This window comes from Echinops telfairi, unplaced genomic scaffold (assembly GCF_000313985.2).
Source record: "Echinops telfairi isolate 266 unplaced genomic scaffold, ASM31398v2 ScPeMD7_655;HRSCAF=1070, whole genome shotgun sequence".
Taxonomy (NCBI): domain Eukaryota; kingdom Metazoa; phylum Chordata; class Mammalia; order Afrosoricida; family Tenrecidae; genus Echinops; species Echinops telfairi.
In genome coordinates this window covers 34,599,804-34,623,916 of record NW_022104553.1, presented here as the reverse complement: position 1 = coordinate 34,623,916, position 24,113 = coordinate 34,599,804, and the positions used below count along the sequence as shown (strand labels likewise).

Genomic DNA, 24,113 nt, shown 5'->3' with positions numbered 1-24,113 from the left:
GAATGAACTAGTACTTATGATAACAATTATAGAGAATACATAACTGCTGCTATTCTTCCAAGTATTAATTTCAATCCTTTTATATAGTGTGACAGGCAGACTTGAAAATGGTTCATGATTAAAATTTTTTAAAAAAATTCTTCCCATTGGTCCTCCACCTCTCGTATTCTCCTTCCCTTGAGTGGGTTTGCTCAATGGCTTGTTTATAAGCAACAGGAGATTCTTTCTTTGTCAAACCTGCAGATGAAACCTCAGTCCTGGATGAAACCCTGATTGTACCCTTGCTAGAGACCCTGAAGCAGAAAGTCCAACTAATTCGTGCCTGGACTTCTGGCTGAAAGAAACTGTGAGATAATAAAGGGGTGTGTGTTTTTATTACACAGGTGTATAATTAAGGTGTGGTAGTTTATTACACAGCAATAAATAACTAATACAAAGGTACAATCAACATTTTACAAATGAGTAAAAAAAGGCTTAAATATCCAATGTCATATTAGTAATAAAAGTATTAAATGAATATCATGACAGATAAGGCTAAAATTCTTCTAAATTCATTACATTATTCTCTCGTGTTTGCTACAGAGGTTTACGTGGTAATAGGAGGCTTTTAAATCAACATTTTTTTAATCTAATATAAAATCTCTTAGGCTTAGTTGTGAGAATTAAACACATTAAACAAGAAACAATTCTGTAATGCCTAGCAATATAATGTCCATTTGAAGGGTTTCTTATATTAAATTCCCTTATGAACTTTCTGATGTTGAGTTAGATGTGAATGTTGTCTAAAGGCCTTCTTACATTCCTTACACTTGTAGGGTTTCTCACCAGTGTGAATCCTCTGGTGTTGAGTAAGAAATGAATAAAGTCTAAAAGCCTTACCACATTCTTTACATTCATAAGGTTTTTCGCCAGTATGAATACTCTGATGCTGACTAAGTTGTGAGAGCAATCTAAAAGGTTTCCTACATTCCTTACATTCATAAGGCTTTTCACCAGTATGAATGCTCTGATGTTGAGTAAGTTGTGAGAAAAGTCTAAAAGCCTTCCCACATTCTTCACATTCATAGGGTCTCTCACCAATATGAATGCTCTGATGGGAAATAAGTTGGGAGTAACTACTAAAAGTTTTCCAACACTCCATACATTCATAGGGTTTTTCACGAGTATGTATTCTCTGATGGCGAACAAGTTGTTGTCTTAATCTAAAAGTCTTCCCACATTCCTTACATTCATAGGGTTTCTCACCTGTATGAATACTTTGATGGACAGTAAGTTGTTGGCATATTCTAAAAGCCTTTCCACATTCCTTACATGTATACGGTTTATCACCAAAATGAATTTTCTGATGTATTCTAAGGTCTGGACCACATACAAAGGATTTCCCACATTCCTTACATTTATGGAGCTTTTCCGACGTATGAAGTCTCTGATGCCGAGTAAGGTGTGTACACTGTCTAAAGGTCTTCCCACATGCCTTACATTCATACGGTTTCTCACCAGTGTGAATTCTCTGATGTCGAGCAAGTTGTTGATGAACTCTAAAGGCCTTTCCACATTCTTTACATTCATAGGGTTTTTCACCAGTATGAAGCCTTTGATGTTGAGTAAGTTCTTGAAGCACAGTAAATGCCTTCCCACATTCCTTACATTCATAAGGTTTTTCACCAGTATGAAGTTTATGATGTCGAATAAGGTGTGCACGCTGTCTAAAGGCCTGTCCACACTCTTTACATTTATAAGGTTTCTCACCAGTATGAATTCTCAGGTGTTGACTAAGTGTTGAGCGACGAATAAAGGTCTTCCTACATTCCTTACATTCATATACCTTTTCTCCATTATGAACTATCTGATATTCAGTAAGGAAATTGTTTTTTTTGTAAGTGGACATTTTTTCAGGAATAATCTTCACTTGCCTAAAATATCCCTCGTGTGTTATCTTTGGCCCCTCAATCTTGTTTTGGAATTCCCAATCATTTCTATAAATGGAGCCCTGAAGGCTATGGCTTTTAATACTTTCCATTATTTCCCATTGGAATGAAAATATTTCATAAATGTCCTTTTCAGGAGATAAACTATTGGTCCTGTAACTGGACTCCAAATCTGAAAAAGAAAAAGGAAAAAAGAATCAAACACATGGCATTTTCTTGTTCCAGAAGTCAGAAAACTTCCATAAAGAAAAAAAAACACAAATATAAAATAATATTTATTTCAAGTGGATGTATTAAGACTATAGAGAAATTTCTTCTATATATGTCTTCCCCAAATTTCTCAACTTTGATTTACATACCAAATTTTACAGGTTTTATGGAGAAAATAGGGCTGGAGTACACCATTCAAATCTATGCAGCTTTAAAACCAAGGCATTGGCAAATTCATAACTGACTACTCAAGGCATATGTTGAACAATGTAACAAGAAACTGAAAAGTTATTTGTATACCTCAAAATGCACAAAAAAATAGAATGAAAATGCTGGATTTGAGATTCTGAGACATTGCTTTCCTCATGAATGAAATCAACAATAAACTAAAGGAAACCAAAAAATGCCTGGAAAAAAGATAACTAAGTCCTAAGAATTGATGTGCGCTGCACATATTTTAAATTCTATGACTAATAACAGATGTGAACATTAAAATAACATAGTTTACATGTTATTTGTTCTAAAATGTAGAAATAACATAATGGAAGGGGAGACTGTTATTCTATGATGGAGAAATTGTTATCAGAATTAATTTACTGAAAACAACTAAATTTGAATTTTAAAGATCTGTCTGAAGACAAAGGTATAGTAACCAAGATTCCAGAGAGAAAGAATATATTGGATAAAATGCTTTGGAAACCATCGTGACTTTTAGTTGGGACCCTACAAGGGCTACGATTATAACTAGAATAAAGAGAAAATTATGATTTTCAAATAGATGAAGATGATCAGTCTGAGGCCATTTAGTCCTTTCTGGAGATAGACAAAATATCATTCAGACACAATATTCAAATTAAAAGTATATATAATGGTGGGCCGCAGCCTTGTCTGGGGAGTGGACGTGAGTTCGCCATCTTAGGCCGGAGATGTTCTCATTTGTGGCGCACCTGGCGCGGACTAACCCTTTCCACGCACCACACCTGCAGCAGGTGCTCAATGGCCCCGCAGAGACCCACAGCAGCCCCGGCCTGCCCTGCCGCACCCGCACCCGCACCCGCACCCGCACCCTGGCAGTCACCGCTGTAGAAGAATACCGTTGTGAATATGGCTCCATGAAGTTTTATGCATTGTGTGGCTTTGGTGGGCTCTTGAGTTGTGGGCTGACCCACACTGCTGTGGTTCCTCTGGATTTTGTGAAATGCCGAATGCAGGTGGACGCCCCAAAATGCAAGGGCATATTTAATGGATTCTCAGTTACACTTGAAGAGGATGGTGTTCGAGGCTTGGCTAAAGAATGGGCTCTGACTTTCATTGGCTACTCCATGCAGGGCTTTGCAAGTTCGGCTTTTATGAAGTTTTCAAAGTACTTTACAGCAATATGCTTGGCGATGAGAACAGCTATCCGTGGCGCACATCACTGTATTTGGCTTCCTCTGCCGGTGCTGAATTCTTTGCTGACATAGCTCTGGCTCCCATGGAAGCTGCTAAGGTTCGAATTCAGACCCAACCTGGTTATGCCAACACTTTGAGGGATGCGACTCCCAAAATGTTTAAAGAAGAAGGCTTATTATATGCATTCTACAAGGGGGTTGCTCCATACACCATGATGAAGTTTGCCTGCTTCGAACGGACTGTTGAAGCAATATACAAGTTTGTGGTTCCCAAGCCCGAAGTGAATGTTCGAAGGGAGAACAGCTTGCTGTAACATTCGTGGCTGGTTATATAGCTGGCATCTTTTGTGCAATTGTTTCCCACCTTGTGGATTCTGTGGTGTCTGTGTTGAACAAGGAGAAAGGTAGCACTGCTTCTCAGGTCCTCCTGAGACTTGGATTTAAAGGTGTATGGAAGGGACTGTTTGCCCGTATCATCATGATCGGAGTTCTGACTGCTCTACCGTTGTTCATCTATGACTCCGTTAAGGTCTACTTCAGACTCCCTTGTCCTCCTCCACCTGAGATGCCAGAGTCTCTGAAGAAGAAGCTTGGGTTAACTCAGTAGTTGATCAAACAAAAGAGGACTGAATCTGTTGGCTGATCAGTGTGGAGCAAAGTCAAAAGGAACTTATATATTTGACAGTGTAGGAAATGTCAATTCCTGACTGGTAGCTTGCTTGCCTAAGGCAAAAGTTTCAAATTTACTGTTGAAATAAACTCAACTGTTAATGAGAATATATATAAATATAATGTTCAGCAATTACAAATTATCTTATAAGCCAAGAAAAAAATGAACAAACAAAACAAGCACACAAAAAGAAGAGATAAAACAAAATAGAAACAAATGGGAAAATGTACCATGTTAGTGGATTGGAAAAATTAATATTGTTAAAATATCAATACTACCTAAAGTAATCTATAAATTTAATGCAATCCTGATCAAAATTCAAACAGCTTTCTTTACAGAAATAAAAAAGCAATCCTTAACTTTATATGGAACTCTAATAGCTCTTAATGTAATGTTCAAAGAGAAGAAAAAATAGGAAAAGTCACACTTTCCATTTTAAAACTTATAAAGCTACATAATCACAACAGCCTGATACTACTATAACAATAGATATATAGACCAACAGACTAGAACTGAGAATCCTGAAATACATCCACATATCTATAAACAACTATTTTTTTAATAAGGGTTTTAAGTCCATTGATGGGGGAATAAGAGTCTCTTCAATAAATGGTACTGGGAAAGTGTGTTTCTGCATACAGAAAAATTAAACAGAACCTATGCCTCACACCAAATTAAAAAATAAATTCAATACAGGTTAGAGATCTATATGTGCAAACAAAACCCAAACTTTTCAGAAAAAAACGTGCAGGGGAAATGCTGTCAGGCTTAGCTTTTAACAATGGACCATCTAATAATAAAAGCGCAAACAGCATATGATAAAATAAATAAGTGAATAAATAAGCGGGACCTCTTTAAGATAAAAACACTTTTGTTCATCAAACAGCTTACCCAAACAGTAAAAAACAAGCTTTAGACTGGGTGAATATCTTCAGAAACCCCATATCTGATAAAAATACGATAACTAATATATTTATAAAGCTTTAACAACCAAAGTACAAATAACCCAATCATAAAATGGTTAAAGGGTGAAACGCATGAAAAGATGCTCAGTGTTGTCAGCCATCAGCAAGATGCAAAACAAAACCATAATGAGATGCCACTTAGCTCACACTAGGATGGTTAAGAAAAACAGAAAATAACAAATGTTGGGAAAGATGTGGAAGAATTGGAACACTTATTCACTACTGGGAATACAGCTGTTGTGGAAAACCGTGTGCTGGCGCCTCAAAAAAAGAAAACTATTGGAGAATGATGAGGGCAGGGAATGTACAAATGTGCTTGACACAGTTGATGTGTGTATGGATGTGATAAGAGTTGTATGAGACCCTAATAAAACGATTTAAAAAAAAACCCAAAATGAAAACTACCACATGGCCAGGCAACTCCACTCCTGGGTGTATACCCAAAAACTCGAATGCAAAGTACATCAGTCAGTGTTCACTGCAGCACTGTTCACAATAGCCCAAAGGCGGAAACAACCTTAATATCCATCAAGAGATGAGTGCATAAACAAAATGTGTTACATACATACAATGGAATCCTACTCAGCCAGGAGGAGAAATGAAGTCTTGATACAACATGGAGGGAGCCTCCAGACACTTATGCTGAGTGAAATGCGTCAATCACAAAAGGTGAAATGTTGTATGACCTTACTTATAGAAAGTGGCAAGAACAAGCAAACGTATAGAGACCAAAATGTAATAGTGGTTACAGGGGTGGGATAGAGATCGGGTGAGGAACCTATTATTTATAGAATACTGACGTTGGGTTTACAATGAAGGATTAAGCACATCGGTTGGGGGTAGAGGCGCACATCTGATTATTGTAAGTGCTGTCAACAAATTGTACTCCTGTAAAAAAGCTGAACTGGCAAAAATGACAGACATATTTAGAACAAGGTGAAAACAGAATTTCTGTTGTAGCAGCTTATGTATAACCGAATACCTCATTAGATTTGGCTTGGAGGTTTGGGGTCATGGTTTCGTGTGACATGCCGGGTTAATTTGCCTAATAACAGATGTTAGTGCTACTGTTCTAGCTCCTGGTTTGCTGCATAGTGCCGTGGGTCTTCCAAGCTCTGCAAGCAGAATCTAGGGAACAACAATTGGTCTCTGTGCATCTGCAGCAACAGAAGAAGAATGAGAATGAGGAATCGGAGGAGGATATGGAATGTGTGGCTACTTACCTCCAGGCCACCTTTGTCATGTGACTAGATGAATGGTGCCCAGCCACCATGACTGAACATACTGACCAAGGAGAGGATAAAATACAGACCACATCTTTTAATTCACATGGACTCTAGACTTTCTGGAGCCCTGGAGGCTGGAGGAACCCTTGAAACTATTGCCCTGAGATTACCTTTAAACCAACTCAAAGCAAAGACTTGAGAGAAAATAACTGCCAAGCAATAATTCTGTACCTAATAAAGATGAAGACAAAATTCTGTACTCTTGAAAAATGAAGATATATTCCAGTAGAGCCTAAGTTAACTCATTGTCAATAGATATATAATAAAAAGAACACTAAAAGGAGTTCTCCAGGCAAAAAGAAGATTCTAGATAGAAGCACTATAATACAGGAAAGAATAAGGAGCATTGTGAAGAGTATACAAGTAGGGAAATGAATATTGCATATAGGTACAATTATAAATTAATATTCTGTGAGGATTAAAATGTATGTAGAAATTAAAATGCAACAGTACAAAAAAGGAGGGGACAGGTAAAAAGAATTAGAATGTAATGAAAACCCCTACATTATCAAATAGGTAAAGGAACTAACTTAGAATCTAATTTAGATTCTATGGCAGAGTGTTCATCTCTAGGGCAGTCAAAAGAAGAAAAATAAAGGTACCATATGTACAATTAATATAAGGAGCCCTAGTGGCACAGGGTTTTAAATGCTCAACTGTTAACCTAAAGGTTTGCAGATCGAATGTACTAGCACAGGAGACGATGTTTGATTCCATAACAATTTACACCCTTGGCAACCCTATGGGGCAGTTTCATTCAGTCCTTATAGGGTTGCTATGAGTCAGAATCAAACCAATCAAGTGAGTTTGTTTGTTTTGGTATAATTAATACGGTAAAGTGGCAAATGGTAAATTAAAGCAAATACTTAATCTAAAAGCAAGCAAACAAACAAAAAACAACTCACTGCCATTGAGTCGATTCAGACTCAAAGTGATCCTACATAGTGTTTCCGAGGCTGTGATTCTTCACAAGAGCAGACAGCTTTATCTTTCTGCCAAGGAAAGGCTGGTGGGTTTGAATGCCCACCCTGCGCTTAGCAGTCCAACCCTTACCCTACAGCACTGAGGCTTCTAACCTAAAGAAAACAAAAGGGGGAAAAAGGAACAACAACAAAAAAAAAATCTGGAAAAAATAGGAAGACGGTAGAATTAAACACAACTATATCAAAAAATTAATTATAGGTAAATAAAATACAAGGTGGTGCAATAATTAAGTACTTGGCTGCTAACTAAAGAGTTAGCAATTCAAACCTACTCAGTGTCTTTGAAAAAGAAAAACCAGGTAATCTATTCTCATATAATCCAGAAAATTATTTGGGGTGGTATTACTCTGTCACATGGGGTCAATATGAGTACACTGGACAGCTCCCAATAACAGAGAAAATACATTGATTAGAAGACATAAATGTTCCTCATCTCCATGGGTGGGGGTTGCATGGGAGTCGAGTAGAAGTGAAGAGCAAGTGCACTTTATGGAGGAAGCAAGGTAGGAGACTAGAGCCCAAGACACAGGTAAGGGAAGTGCTCAGATCATGGAGATACCTGTGCTTGTCGGTGATAGATTGAAAAGCACCATTCATGCTAGGGAAGAAAGTGATTTTGCTATTTTTGCCTTAATTATTTAATAGAATTTATTGGTGAAAGTATCTGGTCTTGGCATTTTCCCTGTGAGAAGGATTGCAATAATGAATTTCATATACAGCAGGAAAAAATAAATACATATAGTTATTAATATTTTCCTTTTTTTCTCCTGTGTCAACTGTGCCAAGGAATTTTTCTATTTTATTTAAGTTGTCAAATTTACTGGAACAAAATTTTTCGTGATATTTTCTCATCCTTTTTATAGAGAATGGATATGAAGTGAAGCTATGTCATTAGTATTTCCAATGCCAGCAGGGTCACTCAAAGTGAACAGGTTTCACCAGAGCTTCCAGATTAAGAACTGACTACACATAAGGAATAGGTTGTCAACTTCTGATAAATTAGCCATGGAAAACCTTATCGACAGCATTGAACGTTGTCAGATACGGAAAATTTCATTAAAAGAAGTAAAACATTGTCAGACATAGTGCCACGGATGGAGTAAAGTCTTAAAGAGTAAACTCTTTAGATACAAACATCTTTTAATTAATAGATGTTAATAAACAAAATATGAATCTAGGAAAATTAGAAGTAGTAAAAAATGAAACTCATGAAAATTGACACTCTAGGCAATAGTGAGCTGAAATGGACTGGTATTGGCCATTTTGAATCAGAAAATGATATGGTTTATTATAATGGGAATAAAACAATCAAAGGAAATGCCATTGCGTTCAGCATCAAAACGGATATCTCAAGATCTATCTTAAAGTATAATGATGTCTATAATAGAATTATATCTATTCACACACAAGGAAATCCAATCAATACAACCATTATTCAAATTTATCCACCAACTACTAGAGCTAGCGATGAAGAAATTGAAGAATTCTATCAATATCTTTAGTCTGAAATTGATCAAACTTGCAATCAAGATGCATCATTAATTACTGGCGATTGGAATGCAAAAGTTGGATACAATGAGGAAGGAACAGTAGTTGGAAAAAATGGCCTGGGTGATGGGATGACGAAAATAAAGCTGGAGATGGTATCATAAAATTCTGTCAGACTTATGACTTCTTCATTGCAAATACCTTTTTTCAACAACAACACACCCCAAACAAACAAACAAACAAATAAAACACATAGACTCCTGAAGATTGAACACCCAGAAATCAAATTGACTACATCTGTGGGGGGACATTGGAGAAGCTAAAACCAGGCCAGAGGCTGACTGTGGAACAGATCATCAATTGCTCCTATGTAAATTTATGTTGGAAGTGAAGCAAATTAAGCAAAGTTAACAAGAGCCAAAATACAACCTTCAGTATATCCCATTTGAACTTCGAGAATATCTCAAGAAGAGATTTGATGCATTGAACACTGATGACTGAAGACCCGAGGATAAGTAGGAGCACATCAAGATCATTCGTGACAAAAGCAAGAGGTCATTAAAAAGACAGGAAAGAAAGAAAAGATCGAAGTATATGTCAGAAAAGGCCCTGAAACTTGCTCTGAATTGTTCAGTAGCTAAGGCAAATGGAAGAAATGATGAAGTTAAAAATTTAAAGGGTATGTCCAGAAAACAAAGCAAAATATTATAATAAAATGTGCAAAGACCTAGAGTTAAAAACGAAAATGAAGAACATGCTCAGCATGTCTTAAACTGAAAGAACTTAAAACATTCAAGCCTTAAGTTGCAATATTGAAAGATTCTCTGGGCAAAATATTGAATGACGCAGGAAGCATCAAAAGATGGAGAGAATACACAGAGTCACTGAATCAAATAGAACTGGTTGACATTCAACTATTTCTTTTTTTTTTTTTAAAGAATGCACCAAACACATCAGTATTTATTATTTTTTATGCAAATGACAAAGATCCATTTTATCAGCTTTGCTTTTAAACCTAACATATTTAAACAATGTTCAAAACTTGCTAAGCTGCCAGCATTCATGCACAACTAGAAAACATCCTTAATTTATAGTAAACCAGAAATGTATTACCATTAAAGTATTATTATCTTTCGCTACTCAATACTGGGGAGAAAAACGAAATTATTTTTGTCGTAGATTCATCCTGGCAATGTTAACTTCACAGCAGACTGAAACTACTTGGCTCACATTTCAAACAAAATGGAAAAAAAGCAGGATCCATGCTAGTGTTAGTATACAACTTATTAAGTTTAATAATAATAATAATAATAAAAAGCAAAGTGCATACAGAAATTTACAACAATTTTAAAGACCAAAAAAATGGTCCTATTAATGTGGTCCCAACAATAAACTCAAAAGTCTATGACAAATAGGTGCTCCGATGAGCTGTTTATAAATACTTTAGATTAGGTACAGCTATACTGAAAGTAGAGTTCATTTGAACTCTTCACAAAACGTTCCTGTTTATCCTGTTTATATGGTGCTTGTAAGAGTTTAACATTTCTGTTAAATGCGTGCGTTGAATTACTTGTTATCCAAGTGTAGCAGCTGCTCCTTACCATTTATAGTTAAGGACTTTAACTGGCCATCTTCTTCAACTTCTACTGTTTCTTGACCATTCTCAACAATTCTCTTTGTTGTGATTTTTCTGCCATTAATTATTTTAGAAGAAGTCGATATAGATTTGAAGTTGCCCATGCCACTACCACCAAATGATGTAGAAGAGAATGAAGTAAGGCCACCATGACCCAATGAACCAAATGATGTCAATCCTGTATCAAAAGCAGGAAATCCACTTCCAGAAGATGGAAACCCACGGAAGGGAGAGGAAAAGGATCCTGCACCTCGGGCTCAGCTTCTGCGAGGGCCTTTGCGATTCCCAAAGAAGTTCTCAAATGGGTCTTCAAAGAAGTCAAACGGGTCCCTTCCACCAAAAATCCCCTGAAGACATCATCTGGATGACGGAATGTGAAACCAAACTCAAATGGACTGTCAAAATGGCTTCCACCTGCACCTCCACCGTTTAATCCTTCTTTGCCATATTTGTCACAGATGTCCCGTTTTTTAGCATCTGATAACACCTCATATGCCTCAGCTACTTGTTTGAATTTCCTCTCTGCTTCCTCCTTATTCTCAGGATTTTTATTAGGATGCCACTTCAGTGCCAACTTACAATATGCTTTTTTAATATCCTCGGGTGAAGCACGTCTCTGCACACCTAGAACTTCATAGTAATCCACCATGTTTTAACAGATTGTTGGAACAAGTCCTCAGCCCCGCTTGGTGGTCCACGAGGAGGGGGGGAGGGAAGGAGGACAAGGGGAAAGGGAACAGAGGAGGAGAGGAGAGGGGGAAGAGAGGAGAGGGAGGAAGAGACCAGTGAGGAAGAGAGAGTGACATTCAACTATTTCAAGAGGCAACATATGAGTTGTACCAATGGCACTGAAGGAAGAAGTTCAAGCTACACTGAAAGCATTAGTCAAAAGCAAGGCTCCAGGAATTGATGGAATACCAATGAAAATGTTACAACAAACTGATGAAATCATAGAAACACTCACTGAACTATGCCAAGAAATTTGGAAGTCAGCTACTTGGACTGGAAGAGATCCATATGTGTACCCATGTCAAAAAAGGTGATCCAAAAAAATGCTCAAATTATAGAACAATTAATATCCCATGCGAGTAAACCTTTGCTGAAGCTCATCCAACAACAGATCGAGCAGTACATTGATAGGGAGCTGCCAGAGGTTCAGGTCAGATTCAGAAGAGGATGGGTGTGTTAGTCTGGGTAGACTAGAGAAACAAATCCATAGAAACTCATACATGTATGAGAGAGTTTTCTATAAAGGGTAATTGTACATTAGGAGAGCATCCCAACCCAGTCCAGCCCAAGTCTGTTATTAGCCCATATGTCCGATATCAATCTATAAAGTCCTCTTCTGACTCATGAAACACATGCAATAATACCAAATGCAGGAAGATCACAGGCCAGAGGGTTGGAAGTCTTCTGGATCCAGTGGCATTGTAAGCATCTCAGGACTGGCAAGGGTTTCTACGTGGTTCCTTTAGCTTCGAAACTCTGACTCCCTCAGGGTAGCTCCATGTGGCTTCTCCTCAGAAATGTCTCACAGGGATTGAGCAGAGAGGGTCTCTGCCTCCAAGGAGGAAATTCAGGAGTTCTTAGAATTCTCAGGAGAAGGCCATGACCTCACAGAGGCCTCATTGGCTGTGATCCAATTAACAGACTAGACTCCACCCCTTAACTCTTAAGCCTATCAAGTCCCAATTGACACCAGATTGATTATGTAACTACCACAAAGTGGAACAGGGAATATCATTGCTGATGTCTGATGGATCTTGGCTGAAAGCAGAGAATCCCAGAAAGATGTTTACTTGTAATTTATTGATTATGTCAAGGCATTTGACTATGGGACCATAACAAACTTTGGACAGCCTTGAGAAAATGGGAATCCCAGAACACTTCATTGTCCTCATGTGGAACCCATAACTGGATCAAGAGGCAGCTGTGAGACCAGATCATGGGCATACTACATGGTTTGAAACCAGGAAAGGTGTGCATCAGGGTTGTATCCTCTCGCCATACCTATTCAATACGAATGCTGAGCGAATAGTCAAATAGGCTGGGTTACGTGAAGAAAGATGTGGCGTCAGGATTGAGAGAGGGTTTATTCACAACCTGTGCTATGCAGGTGACACAAACTTGTTTGCTGACAGTGAGGAGGAATGAAGCACTTGCTCATGAAGATTGCAGCCTTCAGTATGGGTTACAGCTCAACATAAAGAAGACCCAAATCCTCACAACTGGACCAATAAGTAACATAATGATAAATGTAGAAAAGATTGAAGCTGTCAAGAATTTTGTCTTGCTTGGATCCACAATCAATGTTCATGGAAGCAGCAGTCGAAAAGCTATCAAAGGACACACTGCTCTTGGTAAATCTGCTGCACAAGATCTCTTTAGAGTTTTGAAAAGCAAGGATGTTACTTTGAGAAGTAAGGTGCACCTAACCCAAGCCACGGTATTTTCCATGGCCTCATATGCGTGTGAAACTTGGGCATTGAATAAGGAAGACTGAAGGAGAATCCATGCATTTGAATTGTGGTGTTGGTGAAGTACATTGAAAGTACCATGGAAGAACAAACCAATCTGTCTCTGAAGAAGTACATCCAGAATGCTCCTGAGAGGCAAGGATGGGAGACTTCATCTCAATATGCTGGATATGTTTTGTAGGAGAGAACAGTCCTTGAAGGAGAACAACATGTATGGAAAAGTTAGCAGGTAGTAAAAAAGAGTCAGAACAGACTCAATGGCACCTAACAACAGCATTAAACCCTAAACAAAAACAGGATCGGTAAAGAGACACTAACGTGTAGTGGTTGAGAATACAGACTGAAATTCCTGATTACGTGTTGAGTTAGTTAATTGTGCCAATCTGGCCGAAAATCACATGTGGGGCTAATTGAAAGGCAGAGGAATAAAATGGGTGGTGAGCCTCGCCTTTCTAGTTCTCAGGTCTCTTGCTTTGGGATGGTTGCACCAGGGTGCAGCTGCCTTAGCAGTTCCCTGCTTCAGCTTGCAAGATTGACGTCCTACAAGACATCCCCAAGGAGAAGCCACATGGACCTATCCCGATGCAGCCCTGGGTGCTGGAGCAGCCATGGGAAGACCCCTGCTAGTGCTGAGATGCTTATTCGTTCACTGACTCAGCTTTCCTCCTGCAGTCGGCATCATTGCCTCTGTTTTGTGAGGTGGAGGACTTTGTGGACTGGTGTTGGGTTAATGGGTTAATGTTGGACTTGTGGGCTTGGGCAGCATTGGGTTGGGATGTTTTCGTGATGCACACTTTCTTTACATAAAACTCTCTTATACATGAGTCGCTGTGGATTTGTTTCTCTAAAGTACCTAGACTAATACACATGTGTTTACATTTTCCATATTGCCTCTGTGACCTCAGCAAATAATTATCTTCTCATACCTAATGTTCTCACCTGAATGGAGATGACTATCTTTCTTGTAGAATGATTGAGAAGATTAATCACTCATGTAAAATGCTCAAAACAGTGCCTGGGTACACACAAATGTATGTAGTTATATGTACATATACATGGAAAACTCATGTGTGTTAACTATGAATTTTTAGTGTTATTTTGGTGAGAGGAGAATAAGAGGCTTCCTGGGGTATTCACATATCCTTTCTAGGATATTCATTCAACGCTAAATGTCAAGTTCTTAGATTTTAACCTTCAATCAGCAGGTAGAAACCAGTATATCTGTTATAAGACAGAGAATGTGAGTTTTAAATAAACTTTGTGAATCCAAACCACACTATATAAATTGGACAAGTTCCTTTGGTTATTAGAGAAACTCAGATCCCTGTGTCCAGCTTTGATTCTCCTTGTAGCTGGAATGGAAAGCAGTATTGAGCACAAATACTACTGATTTCTTGAACAATGTGTCTGTTGTATATAATCCAGAATTCAAATGCTGCTTCTTGGATATTGAAGAAAAAAGAAAATTGCAAGAAGAGCCCACTCCCTCCACAAAAAAAAATCTAAAGGACACAGCAGAATGAGAGAACGTATGATTAAATGGAGGGCTCCATTTCGAACCTACTAAAATGAACTTAAACCATTCCTTTGGCAACAGAGAACAAAAATGTAGCTGGTTTCTCAACATAAGAGCTCTGAACTTGATAGTAGAAAAAGCCAGTGTCTTGAGGTAAGTCACCTTACCTAATGAGATGAAGTTGCTATAGTTCTCCCACATCACATCCCTGTACAAGTCTCTCTGAGCAGGCTCCAGGCACTCCCACTCCTCCTGGGAGAAGTCTATGGCTACATCCCTGAATGTCACTGAATCCTGAAAAAATAAACACGTGTTCTGGGTGAAAAGAAATGAATTATTCTTAAAGGAGAAAGAGTAGATAGTAGAACCAGCATCGTGGGGAGGGGCAGCAGACAGCAAGCAGATAGCAAGGCTCAGACTAAAAAGGCACGACATAACTCCTGAAAACCCCACTGCCATCGGGGCCATTCCTACTCATCGTGACCCTCTCCGTGGTCTCTGAGGCTGTCGATCTTTATGTGGAGTGCCAATCTCCTGGTTAGTAGTCCAAGGCTTACTCAGCATTACCATCAGGGTTCCATGACTGGAGTAGAAGAGATTAAATTAAATCCTTGCACAGCATGGAATAACGTATCCAAATAGTCCGGAAATGAATAAAATAATCCAAGAATCTCAATTAAATGCAATAATATACATAAGCCTACTGTATGCTATGTGCCTCCGTCATTTCTTCTTTTTTTCCACCCCTCCCCCCATCATAACTTCTTCAGAAGCGTGAAGTCCAAATCACTCTCAAAGAATAAAAAAGAGGTGTGATGTCTTCCATCCTCTTTTCCCTTCAGTGATAGTTTTTTTTAATAAACATTTCTCCAAAATGTAAAACAAATCTCTAAGAAAAGAATATTTTTTACAAAAAAGAATATTTTAATAAAATTAAATAACTTCAAGACTCATGTCAGATTTTATATACATTTCCCCTTTTATAGGAAATTGTTTTAAAAACAAAAATTTTTGCTACACAGTTCACATTTTAAAAATATTGGGATGTACCTTTAAATATTTCAGATGTCTTAAATCAGTATAATCTCAAAAGTCTTCCCCAAATTCTCAAGAGCTCCAATCATCTAACGTGTATCTGGATGATTTTACTCTTTACATCCATCATCCCTCCCTGAACACCATTCCTTATCCTCAAATTAGAGGATTATGAATTGTGACAATACTGTAAACACATAACCACAAGCCAGTGGTTTGGAATGAAGAGTAATCAGCTCCCCAGGTGATATTTGGAAGTCTACAAACAATTTTGGTTCTTACAACTGGAAAGGAGTACTAGTCAACATTTGTAAAAAACAACGTGGGGTGGCATCTGTCCTACTTCTAAATTCACAATGGGGGAAAGAAGAATCAAGATATCAATATCAGTCACCCAAAACCGATACCTATGAGATAGTGGTCCATCCTTTGTATAAATTCTGACACTACTTGTCTCTCCCACAGTACTCTCTACTTCTCTTGTGGGCTTTATAATCTGCTGCAATAAAACTCATCGACCATATCAAACTCATAGATCACACTTATTAGGGATGGGATTTACTAGGGAAGTAACAGTTTACAATTCAGGCTCAGGAATTCCTCATCATACAGTTCTTCAATCAGGACAGCCTCCTCTCAGCTATGCCCACAAACATGTGTCTTTCTAGCCCTTGGTCTGGCCAATTTGCCTGCTTACTCAAGGGTGGCAATGCTCTTCCAGTAAGCGCTCAGGAGGAGCCCACGCCACAAGCAAGCCTTCTCCTGCCTGAAGGCACTCAGCTCTCTAGTTAGGTGGTTGGGCAAGTCTAATTGCATCATTAAGTGCCCAAATGCATCCTTAAGAACACATCAGTAAGTCTCCTGACCAAAGACACTCAGCATTCTCACTCTATGGGGCCCAAAACCTACTGCAACATCTCCTGCTGGTCCTGGTTCTGTTGCTACCACTTCTTTACAGCTGCTTGTTGCTGTCTAGCACTTTCTCTGGTATCACCGCTCTCTATCTCCTGCATGCATAAGGCTCAGCATGGGTATCTTAGGTCCTAAGAACACACTCTACTCCTAGGTCTTCTTGATGTAAGTAAGATCATCCTTCTTATCTTTGGGGTGATTCATTTTAATGCCAGGTGGGATGGTAAAATCAACCAATCTCCTATAAGGGATCTATATACATTATTTGCATGGTTCCATCCTCACAAGGGTGACATACCCCTTATTTACATGATTAGAAAACTATCCAATTCCCTGGTCAGCCACAAGCACCTCACATTAGCAGAGTCCTACCCAGTCATTTGATGGGAGTTACATACTGTGGCTAGAAGAGCCGATCAAATAATGCTAATATGTCAATACTAATCCTGTAGCCACATAACACTGTAGCATCTAATACACAGAGGCCAGGAACACTGCCAAACATGTTATCCCTCACAATAAATGACCACCTGGTCCAAAATATCAGTAGTGCTACGGTTGAGAAATGCTGACCTAGACCAGCACATTCTATAAAACTACATGATATGGATCTTGTTCATGGTATTCTTTCACAGTGTTCCAGAGATGATCCTTGATCTTTTCATTATATCCCTACCCAGTGCTCAAAGCCTTACGAAGCATAAGATCTTAATAAGAGGAAATGAGACCAGTCGACACTAATGCCTATATTATCTACTGTCTGTGGGGGAAGTTTAAGGTGCTTAAAGTCAAACAGGTCTAAAATTTTCAAGAAAAGCTCAAAACAGGAACTTCCTAATCATCTATTCAGATAGTCTAGCACTATATTATCAACCAGGGAACTATATCCTCATGATCAGAAAAGTATAATGTATTATATGTCAATACTAATCTTCTAGCCAAAATCACAACTTTCCCCCATATGCATAGGAGTAACTTCTGGCCAGAAGAAATACATGTCTTTGGCTTCATGATTTTCATCTAGTGAAATATTTTTCCTTATGTGCTTTATTTCTTTCTACATATTTTTCTTCAATATTTTCCCCAATTGCTTAGGAACTCAATTCATACTACACAATAAGAGCTACATATATAGAAATGAATCTCTAACAGGAACCGAGCAGCAGAAAAGGCTCACACGTGGTATGAGATCTGATGCTTCTTCCTTGGCTATCAGCAGAGCCTACTGCATAGTCCAAGACATCTGCGGATGATTCTGATAGTCTAGTAATTTTATTGGGAATAAAATGCGATGCTTCCTGTACATTTTCTTTTGTTAAAAGATGTTGTATTCCCTTTATATAAAGTTCTAAAAATATGCAAAATTAACCTATGATGTTGACATATAGCCAGAATAATGATTACATTTGGGCTCAGGGAGTGGGGGTGTGGGAATGAGTAAAGGAAGAACATCTAGGGTGCTGGTAATGTTCTAATTCTTGTCATGAGGGCTTTTAGCACAGATGTTTATAAGACTTCATTTAATGGAATCCTTATGATTTGTGTATTTTTCTATATGCATGTTGTACTTCAATTTAAAAGTTCCAAAAATGTCAGAGCACATATTGGAAATAAAAATTTTTCCTACGTAACACTAGAACAAATAACAATGTTCTGGGAGAAATATATGCGTACTCTTTCTTAGGTATTAAAATCAAAAGGTGTCCTACTGGAAAATACTAATGGGAAAAAATACTACATGTCATGCCTACATTTTTCTCAATATATTTTATTCTTGCTCCCTTATTGATCTCAGCAAAAGATTTAATAGCTAGTGTGAAGAAGATAATAGCTTATAGCAAGGACACCAGTCTGTTTAGTCCAAACCCTCATAGGAATGAGGGGAACTGAGAAAAAGGTTCTTACATGGAGCTCTGCTAAGTAAGAAGTTTCAGGATAAGGAATGAGTATACATGACCTAGAAATTGTCTTTTTTTTTTTTTTTAAACCACCAACTTACATGGGCCATGGTTATGAGCTCAGAAGTGGTCAGTCCTTTTCAAGATTTCTCTGTTGGTTCATCGCAGAGTCCAGAGCAGCTGGAGCTGGAGGAAGACAAAGAAATCACAAAACCACCTGAACCTGACTGCTAGTGGCTGTCAAGTTGATCCTCTTGACCTCAAGTTGAGTCCAATTCATTGCCACCAAAGAGGACGGGGCAGACCTGCACCTGTGGGCTCCAAGACTGGAGTCTTGACAGAAGTCGAAAGAAAGCCTCGGCTTTCTCCCAAGAGGGGCTGGAAGTTTCTAACTGATAAGCTTGTGGTTAGCAGCCCAACATGCAACCCACTCTGTTACCAGGGTTCCTCTCCTGCACTGCAAAGCTCCCAAAATAATTTAGAGGAGGGACGGTCAAAAGTATTGCTTGAAAACCACTGAAAATGTTAAACAAAAATTTCCATGAAGTTATTGTTTCTTGACATATCCTTCATCAAGGTCTACACACATCTAAAGAGGTGTTTCCATCTCGCTAACCCTCCCCGAAGAAATCTGTGCTTTGCCATTTACCACATGCCAAAATGGCAGTTTTGATATGCTCAATGGACTCAAAACGGTATGCCTTTTAAATGATCTTTGAATTTGGGGAACAAAGTTCAGTTTCAAGAGGTAAGACCAGGGCCGTAGAGTGGAGGGGCTAAAGTTTCCCAATGAAATACACATAAGACAGCCTTTAGAGTCCTGGAAGAATGAGCAGATGGTGTTGATGCGATAGAATAAACTCCTCACACAACTCTCCTTTTCCTACCAATGCCGTTTTCAGCCTTCTTCCTTCTTCAGCCTTGACCATCCGGGTCCTTTCAGCAAGTTCATCAAGACGACCCCCGTGGGATTTCCCCAAATCGTCATCATAACCCCTGAGCTGACCTGCATGACTGGAAATGTCATCTTTGAGGACTGCCCACCCAATATTCCTTCAAACACTTCACCCATCTAAAAACTGTGATTTTATGTTGGGCTACATTCCTGAAGACTTGGTGCAAAGCTTCAGTGATTTGAGAAGATGTCCATTGGAGGTTTTTTGAAATTTTAGTGTTAGTTCTAACCTCAGAAGAATTTTTTTCCCAATGGCACAAAACATTGGGTTTTTTTTTTTGGGGGGGGGGTTTGGTCTTTTAAATTAAATAATTATTTTCTTAGGGGCTCATACAACTCATCACAATCTGTACATACATCATTTGTGTGCAGCACATTAGCACATACGTTGACTTCATCATTCTTACGACACCCGCCCTCCACTTGAGCCCTTGGTGTCAGCTCATTTTCCCCCCTCCCTTCCTGTTTTCCCCTCCCTCATGAACCCTTGATAATTTATAAATTATTATTATTTTATCAATCTTACCCCATCCAACATCTCCCTCACCCACTTCTCTGCTGTCCGTCCCCCAGGGAGGAGGCCACATGTAGACCTTGTCATCTGTTCCCCCTTTCTCCCTCTCCTTCCCTCCATTGTTTTGTTTTGAAGACACCCTAAGGCAGGGGTCCTCAAACTTTTAAAACAGGGGGCCAGTTCACTGTCCCTCAGATCCATTGGAGGGCCGGACTATAGTTTTAAGAAAAAGTATGAACAAATTCCTATGCACACTGCACATATCTTATTTTGAAGTAAAAAAACAAGTGGGGCAAAAACACCCAGCAGGCTGGATAAATGTCCTCAGCGGGCCGCAGGTGGCCCGCGGGCCATAGTAAGAGGACGCCTGCCCTAAGGAGACTAAGACAAATATTTTACTCAGAGATTTTGCCAACAGACATTCACTGATAGCAAGGGCATGTATGAACATATTTGGTTTGGAATAAACCTTTTTTTTGTAACGTGTATGAACTAATAATAATGTTTTTTTACTGACTTTCATATTAATGAGTTTTTTCCTCTGCTAGTCCTTCTTGCCAACCACACTTCCCACTAACCCCATCCTCATCCCATACCCAGACAAACTGGAAGAGGGTAAAGTGAGTCCGAAAAAAAGCCAGTTCTCCCCAACCTTAAGAAAGCCAAGCTGAACGATGACAGACTTGGTGCACGTGGAAGCCCAAGTACTTCAGCAGATTTTCAAAAGACGTCCCCATCAGGCAATGTAGATCTGTTCCTCTCACTGGAGAACAGACTATTTCTCTCAGCAACTTTCTTGGCCCCCATTAGAACTTTCCATAGCTGAGAAAGGGACCACCCCATCTACACAGAGCCTCCTTGGAGCCCCCAGGATCCTGTCTAAATTTTCCCAGCACAGAAAGTGAAAACCACACCGTGCCTGACAGCTACTACAAAGTCATGATGTTCTCAATCACCTCAGGTGCATAAGAAATCTGGACGATGGGTAAGGAAGATATAAGAACGGATGCATTTGCATGATGGTGTTGGGTAAGAATACTGAAGAGCCCACAAACTGCCAGAACAAACCCTTCTGTCTTCAAGAAGTATAGCCTGAATGCTCCTTAGAAATGAGTACGATGGTGCAGCTCACGTAAGACGAACACATTATTAGGACAGCCTACTTGACAGAGAAAAAGAGGAAGGGCCCCAACAAAAGGGGCCGACACAGTGGCTACAACAAGCTGAAACATAACAATAATTGTGGGACTGGCAGGGTTTCACGGTTGTACGTAAGGCAGAATTGACTTGACCCAGAACAGCAGCAATAGGGCCCAACAGGCCAGAGCGAAACTGCTCCATCAGGGTTCCAGGGCTGTAACCTGTCTAGAAGCAGATGGCAACATCTTTCCCCCACAGAGTGCTTGGTGGGTTCAAACTGCAGATCTGTCAGTTCACAGTGGAGCACTTAAATAACCACTGCACCGTCCGGGCTCCTGGAGCTTAGTATACAGTACTTCTCAACCTGTGGGTCGCGACCCCTTTGGGGGCCAAACGACCTTTTCACAGGGGTCGCCTGATTCAAAACAGTAGCAAAATGACAGTTATGAAGTAGCAGCGAAAATAATTTTATGGTTGGGGCGTCACAACATGAGGAACTGTATGAAAAGGTCCTGGTATTAAGAAGGTTGAGAACCACTGATATAGTAGATAGATTTAAGCCAATGTGGTAACATTCTGCTAATTTTTAAATCTGGGTGATAAGAGGAAAACGTGGACTCATCATGTACCACAACATATGCACCAGGCAATCCACTTCTAAAAAATTAAGAATTGAAAACATCATCGTGAACTATTCTACTCGGGCACACATGACATCAGTTGAATCGTCGCCTGGCTGACAGCCCAGCGACTGGTTAAGGGAAGCAGGACTCAGGGCTGGTCTGGTTGGGGTTCCTGAAGTGAGATTTGAATAGCACACCCATCCACTGCCACCCAGTGAAATCGGACTCGTGGTGCCCGGGGATTATTTGGAGATTGGGTGCTCTCTTGGGTGGGAGTGGCTTAGCATTTGAACATCTCCACCAAGGAACACCGGAAGCAGGTCTTGGGCACTATTGGTATGAAAGCAATAATCTCTCAAAGAGTGGTTGTAATAGCATTGACTTTGAGAGAAAACAACGGTTTCTATTCATTGCGTGGCTGGCTTGTGTCTCTTCCTTCTCATCAGGATGAATAGGCATGGCCGTTTTTTCTTCTTCGTCCGAGCTGGGGTTCTCGCTTTCATTGACACAGGAAGCAAATATCCCTATACCACGAAAAATAAAAACTCTATTTCTTGACATAACAAAGGAGACACGAACTCATGTTGACCTTGACTCTTTTAATTGTATGTACAATGCTTTTCTCCCTCCCTCCTCCCTTCCTGGAGACTTTTCTGTTAACGATCCGCAGGACTGGGGACCACGGGTCTTTCTTGGAGCTCGGCTCGGTCTGGTTAAATCAGGACGCATCCCTGCTTTCCCATCATCGGCATTAGGGATGGCAGAGGGGAGCAGCCTGGGGGACGCTGCGCCTCCCCTCTAACACACAGCAAAAGCAGAGTACAAAAGATGGGGCAGGAGGGCCTGAAAGACGTCTTAGCGTTCACGGCAGCTGCCTTGGGAAGGGACTCTGGGAAAGGCACGCTTCTGAAGCTGCAGTGGTCCCTTCACAGGGATGCACCTTTTGTTTGGGGACCGACTCGCGGGGTTCCCACATCTCTTCGGGAGCCATGCCGAGCTCCAGGCCCCGGAGGCCTGCGAGCTTCCCGGGAGAGGAGAGGCTGCAGCCGACCCCTGACGGCTCCGTCAGCCCCACGCACTCCCCACTACCGTCACCTGGCTCACACCCCGGCCGGCGCCGCCCCCGCGCCGCCCCCGCGCCCGTTGCCTCGGCGCGCGCGACCCACTCACCTCTCGGAGCCGCCCGGGCGGGGAGCCGGAAGGAAGTCGGCGCGGAGGCCTGTGGGAAATGTAGTCCGTCCTGGAGGCGCGGGCCGCCGGCCCGGGCTGGTGCGCGAGCGCGAGTCCGGGGACCGCGTGCGCACGGGCGGCTGTAGGGGGGCGGCAGGGGAGCCTGGGGGTGGCTGTGGGGCGCTGGCTGACGGGACTCACGTGCGTCATGTATGCAGGGGTCTGTACCTGTCGCCGAGGAACCCCCTCGTGGGCCTCGTAGAAAAGTCTAGACAGCCACGGGGGCTCCCTGGATGTACCGCCACCGCCTTCGAAGCGCGAGGGATCCGCCTGTTGGGAAGGGCCTGAACCTGCGAGTAAGCCAGGTGTGCGTGGCTGTCGGTCCTGCAGCAGAACCTTCCGCCTCGCTCAAACCCACCGCCATCGGGCAGACCCTGTGGGTGTCCCAGGCTGTAAATCTCCCCCCGAAAGCGCTGGGGTCCAACTCTAAAATCCGAATGAACCGCCTCAGACGTCACCTACCTCGCCGCCGCCGAGGTCCCTAGGAGTCGGAACCCCTCCATGGCAGTGGGACCCGCAATCAGGCCTGTCCCTGTCGCCGAGTGTGGGTAGAAGATTGGACTCAGAGATCCCGGGTGACCGAAGAGAACGTCCCCGTAAGGCTTTCTGTGCTGTCATCTTTAGGGACGAAGATGGACACACCCAAGTGGTGCGGCTCCCCGGCCCCTTTCTCTTTCTCCGGCAGTTGGGCGCCCAATGTTCTGTAAAAATCTAGTACACTATGATGATTGATAGCATCGCTCAGAAATTTTCTATCCTTACTGTTTTTTAAAAAATCTAGTTATATTAATTGCCAGAAAGTGTGGCTTTCCATTTTCACGTAAGGTTTTTTAAAAATCATTTTATTGGGGGCTCGTACAACTGTTGTCACAATCCATCCATCCATTCATTGTGTCAAGCACATTTGTATGTTTGTTGCCATCATCATTTTCAAAACATTTGCTTTCTACTTGAACCCTTGGTATCAGCTCCTCAGGGCCCCCCCCCCCATGAACCCTTGATAATTTATAAATTACTATTTTTCCATTATCTTGCCCTGTCCGACGTCTCCCTTTACCCCCTTATCTGTTGTCCATGCCCCTGGGGGGGTTATAGTAGGTCATTGTGATCGGTTCCCCCTTTGTCCCCCCACCTTACTTACCCTTACCCTCCTGTTCTCTTAAGTTTTATCAGATATTGCTTCAAGGATTTTTTTGTTTTGTTAAATATATACATTTATAATTGTTATGACTTCCTGATGATGGGGATTGAAAATT

The 24,113-nt window shown here is 40.7% G+C and overlaps 2 protein-coding genes and 1 pseudogene across 2 annotated transcripts; 1 reads left to right on the top strand and 2 right to left on the bottom strand.

Annotated features, from left to right (window-relative positions):
* Positions 1-357: 357 nt before the first annotated feature.
* LOC101662090 (zinc finger protein 14 homolog) lies at positions 358-22,833 on the bottom strand. Its single transcript, XM_030886184.2, has 4 exons — positions 22,798-22,833; positions 18,497-18,581; positions 14,718-14,844; positions 358-2,100 (listed from the first exon to the last, which is right to left on the bottom strand). The coding sequence occupies exons 2-4, from the start codon at positions 18,503-18,505 to the stop codon at positions 734-736; spliced, it is 1,503 nt and encodes a 500-aa protein (XP_030742044.2). The 5' UTR covers positions 18,506-18,581; positions 22,798-22,833; the 3' UTR covers positions 358-733.
* Positions 3,065-4,164, top strand: LOC101639602 (phosphate carrier protein, mitochondrial-like). Its single transcript, XM_013008067.2, is given in 3 exon segments — positions 3,065-3,467; positions 3,470-3,805; positions 3,808-4,164. Coding segments are annotated over 3 exon segments (1,068 nt in total). The 3' UTR covers positions 4,137-4,164.
* LOC101639922 lies at positions 10,462-11,226 on the bottom strand (annotated as a pseudogene).
* Positions 22,834-24,113: the final 1,280 nt, after the last annotated feature.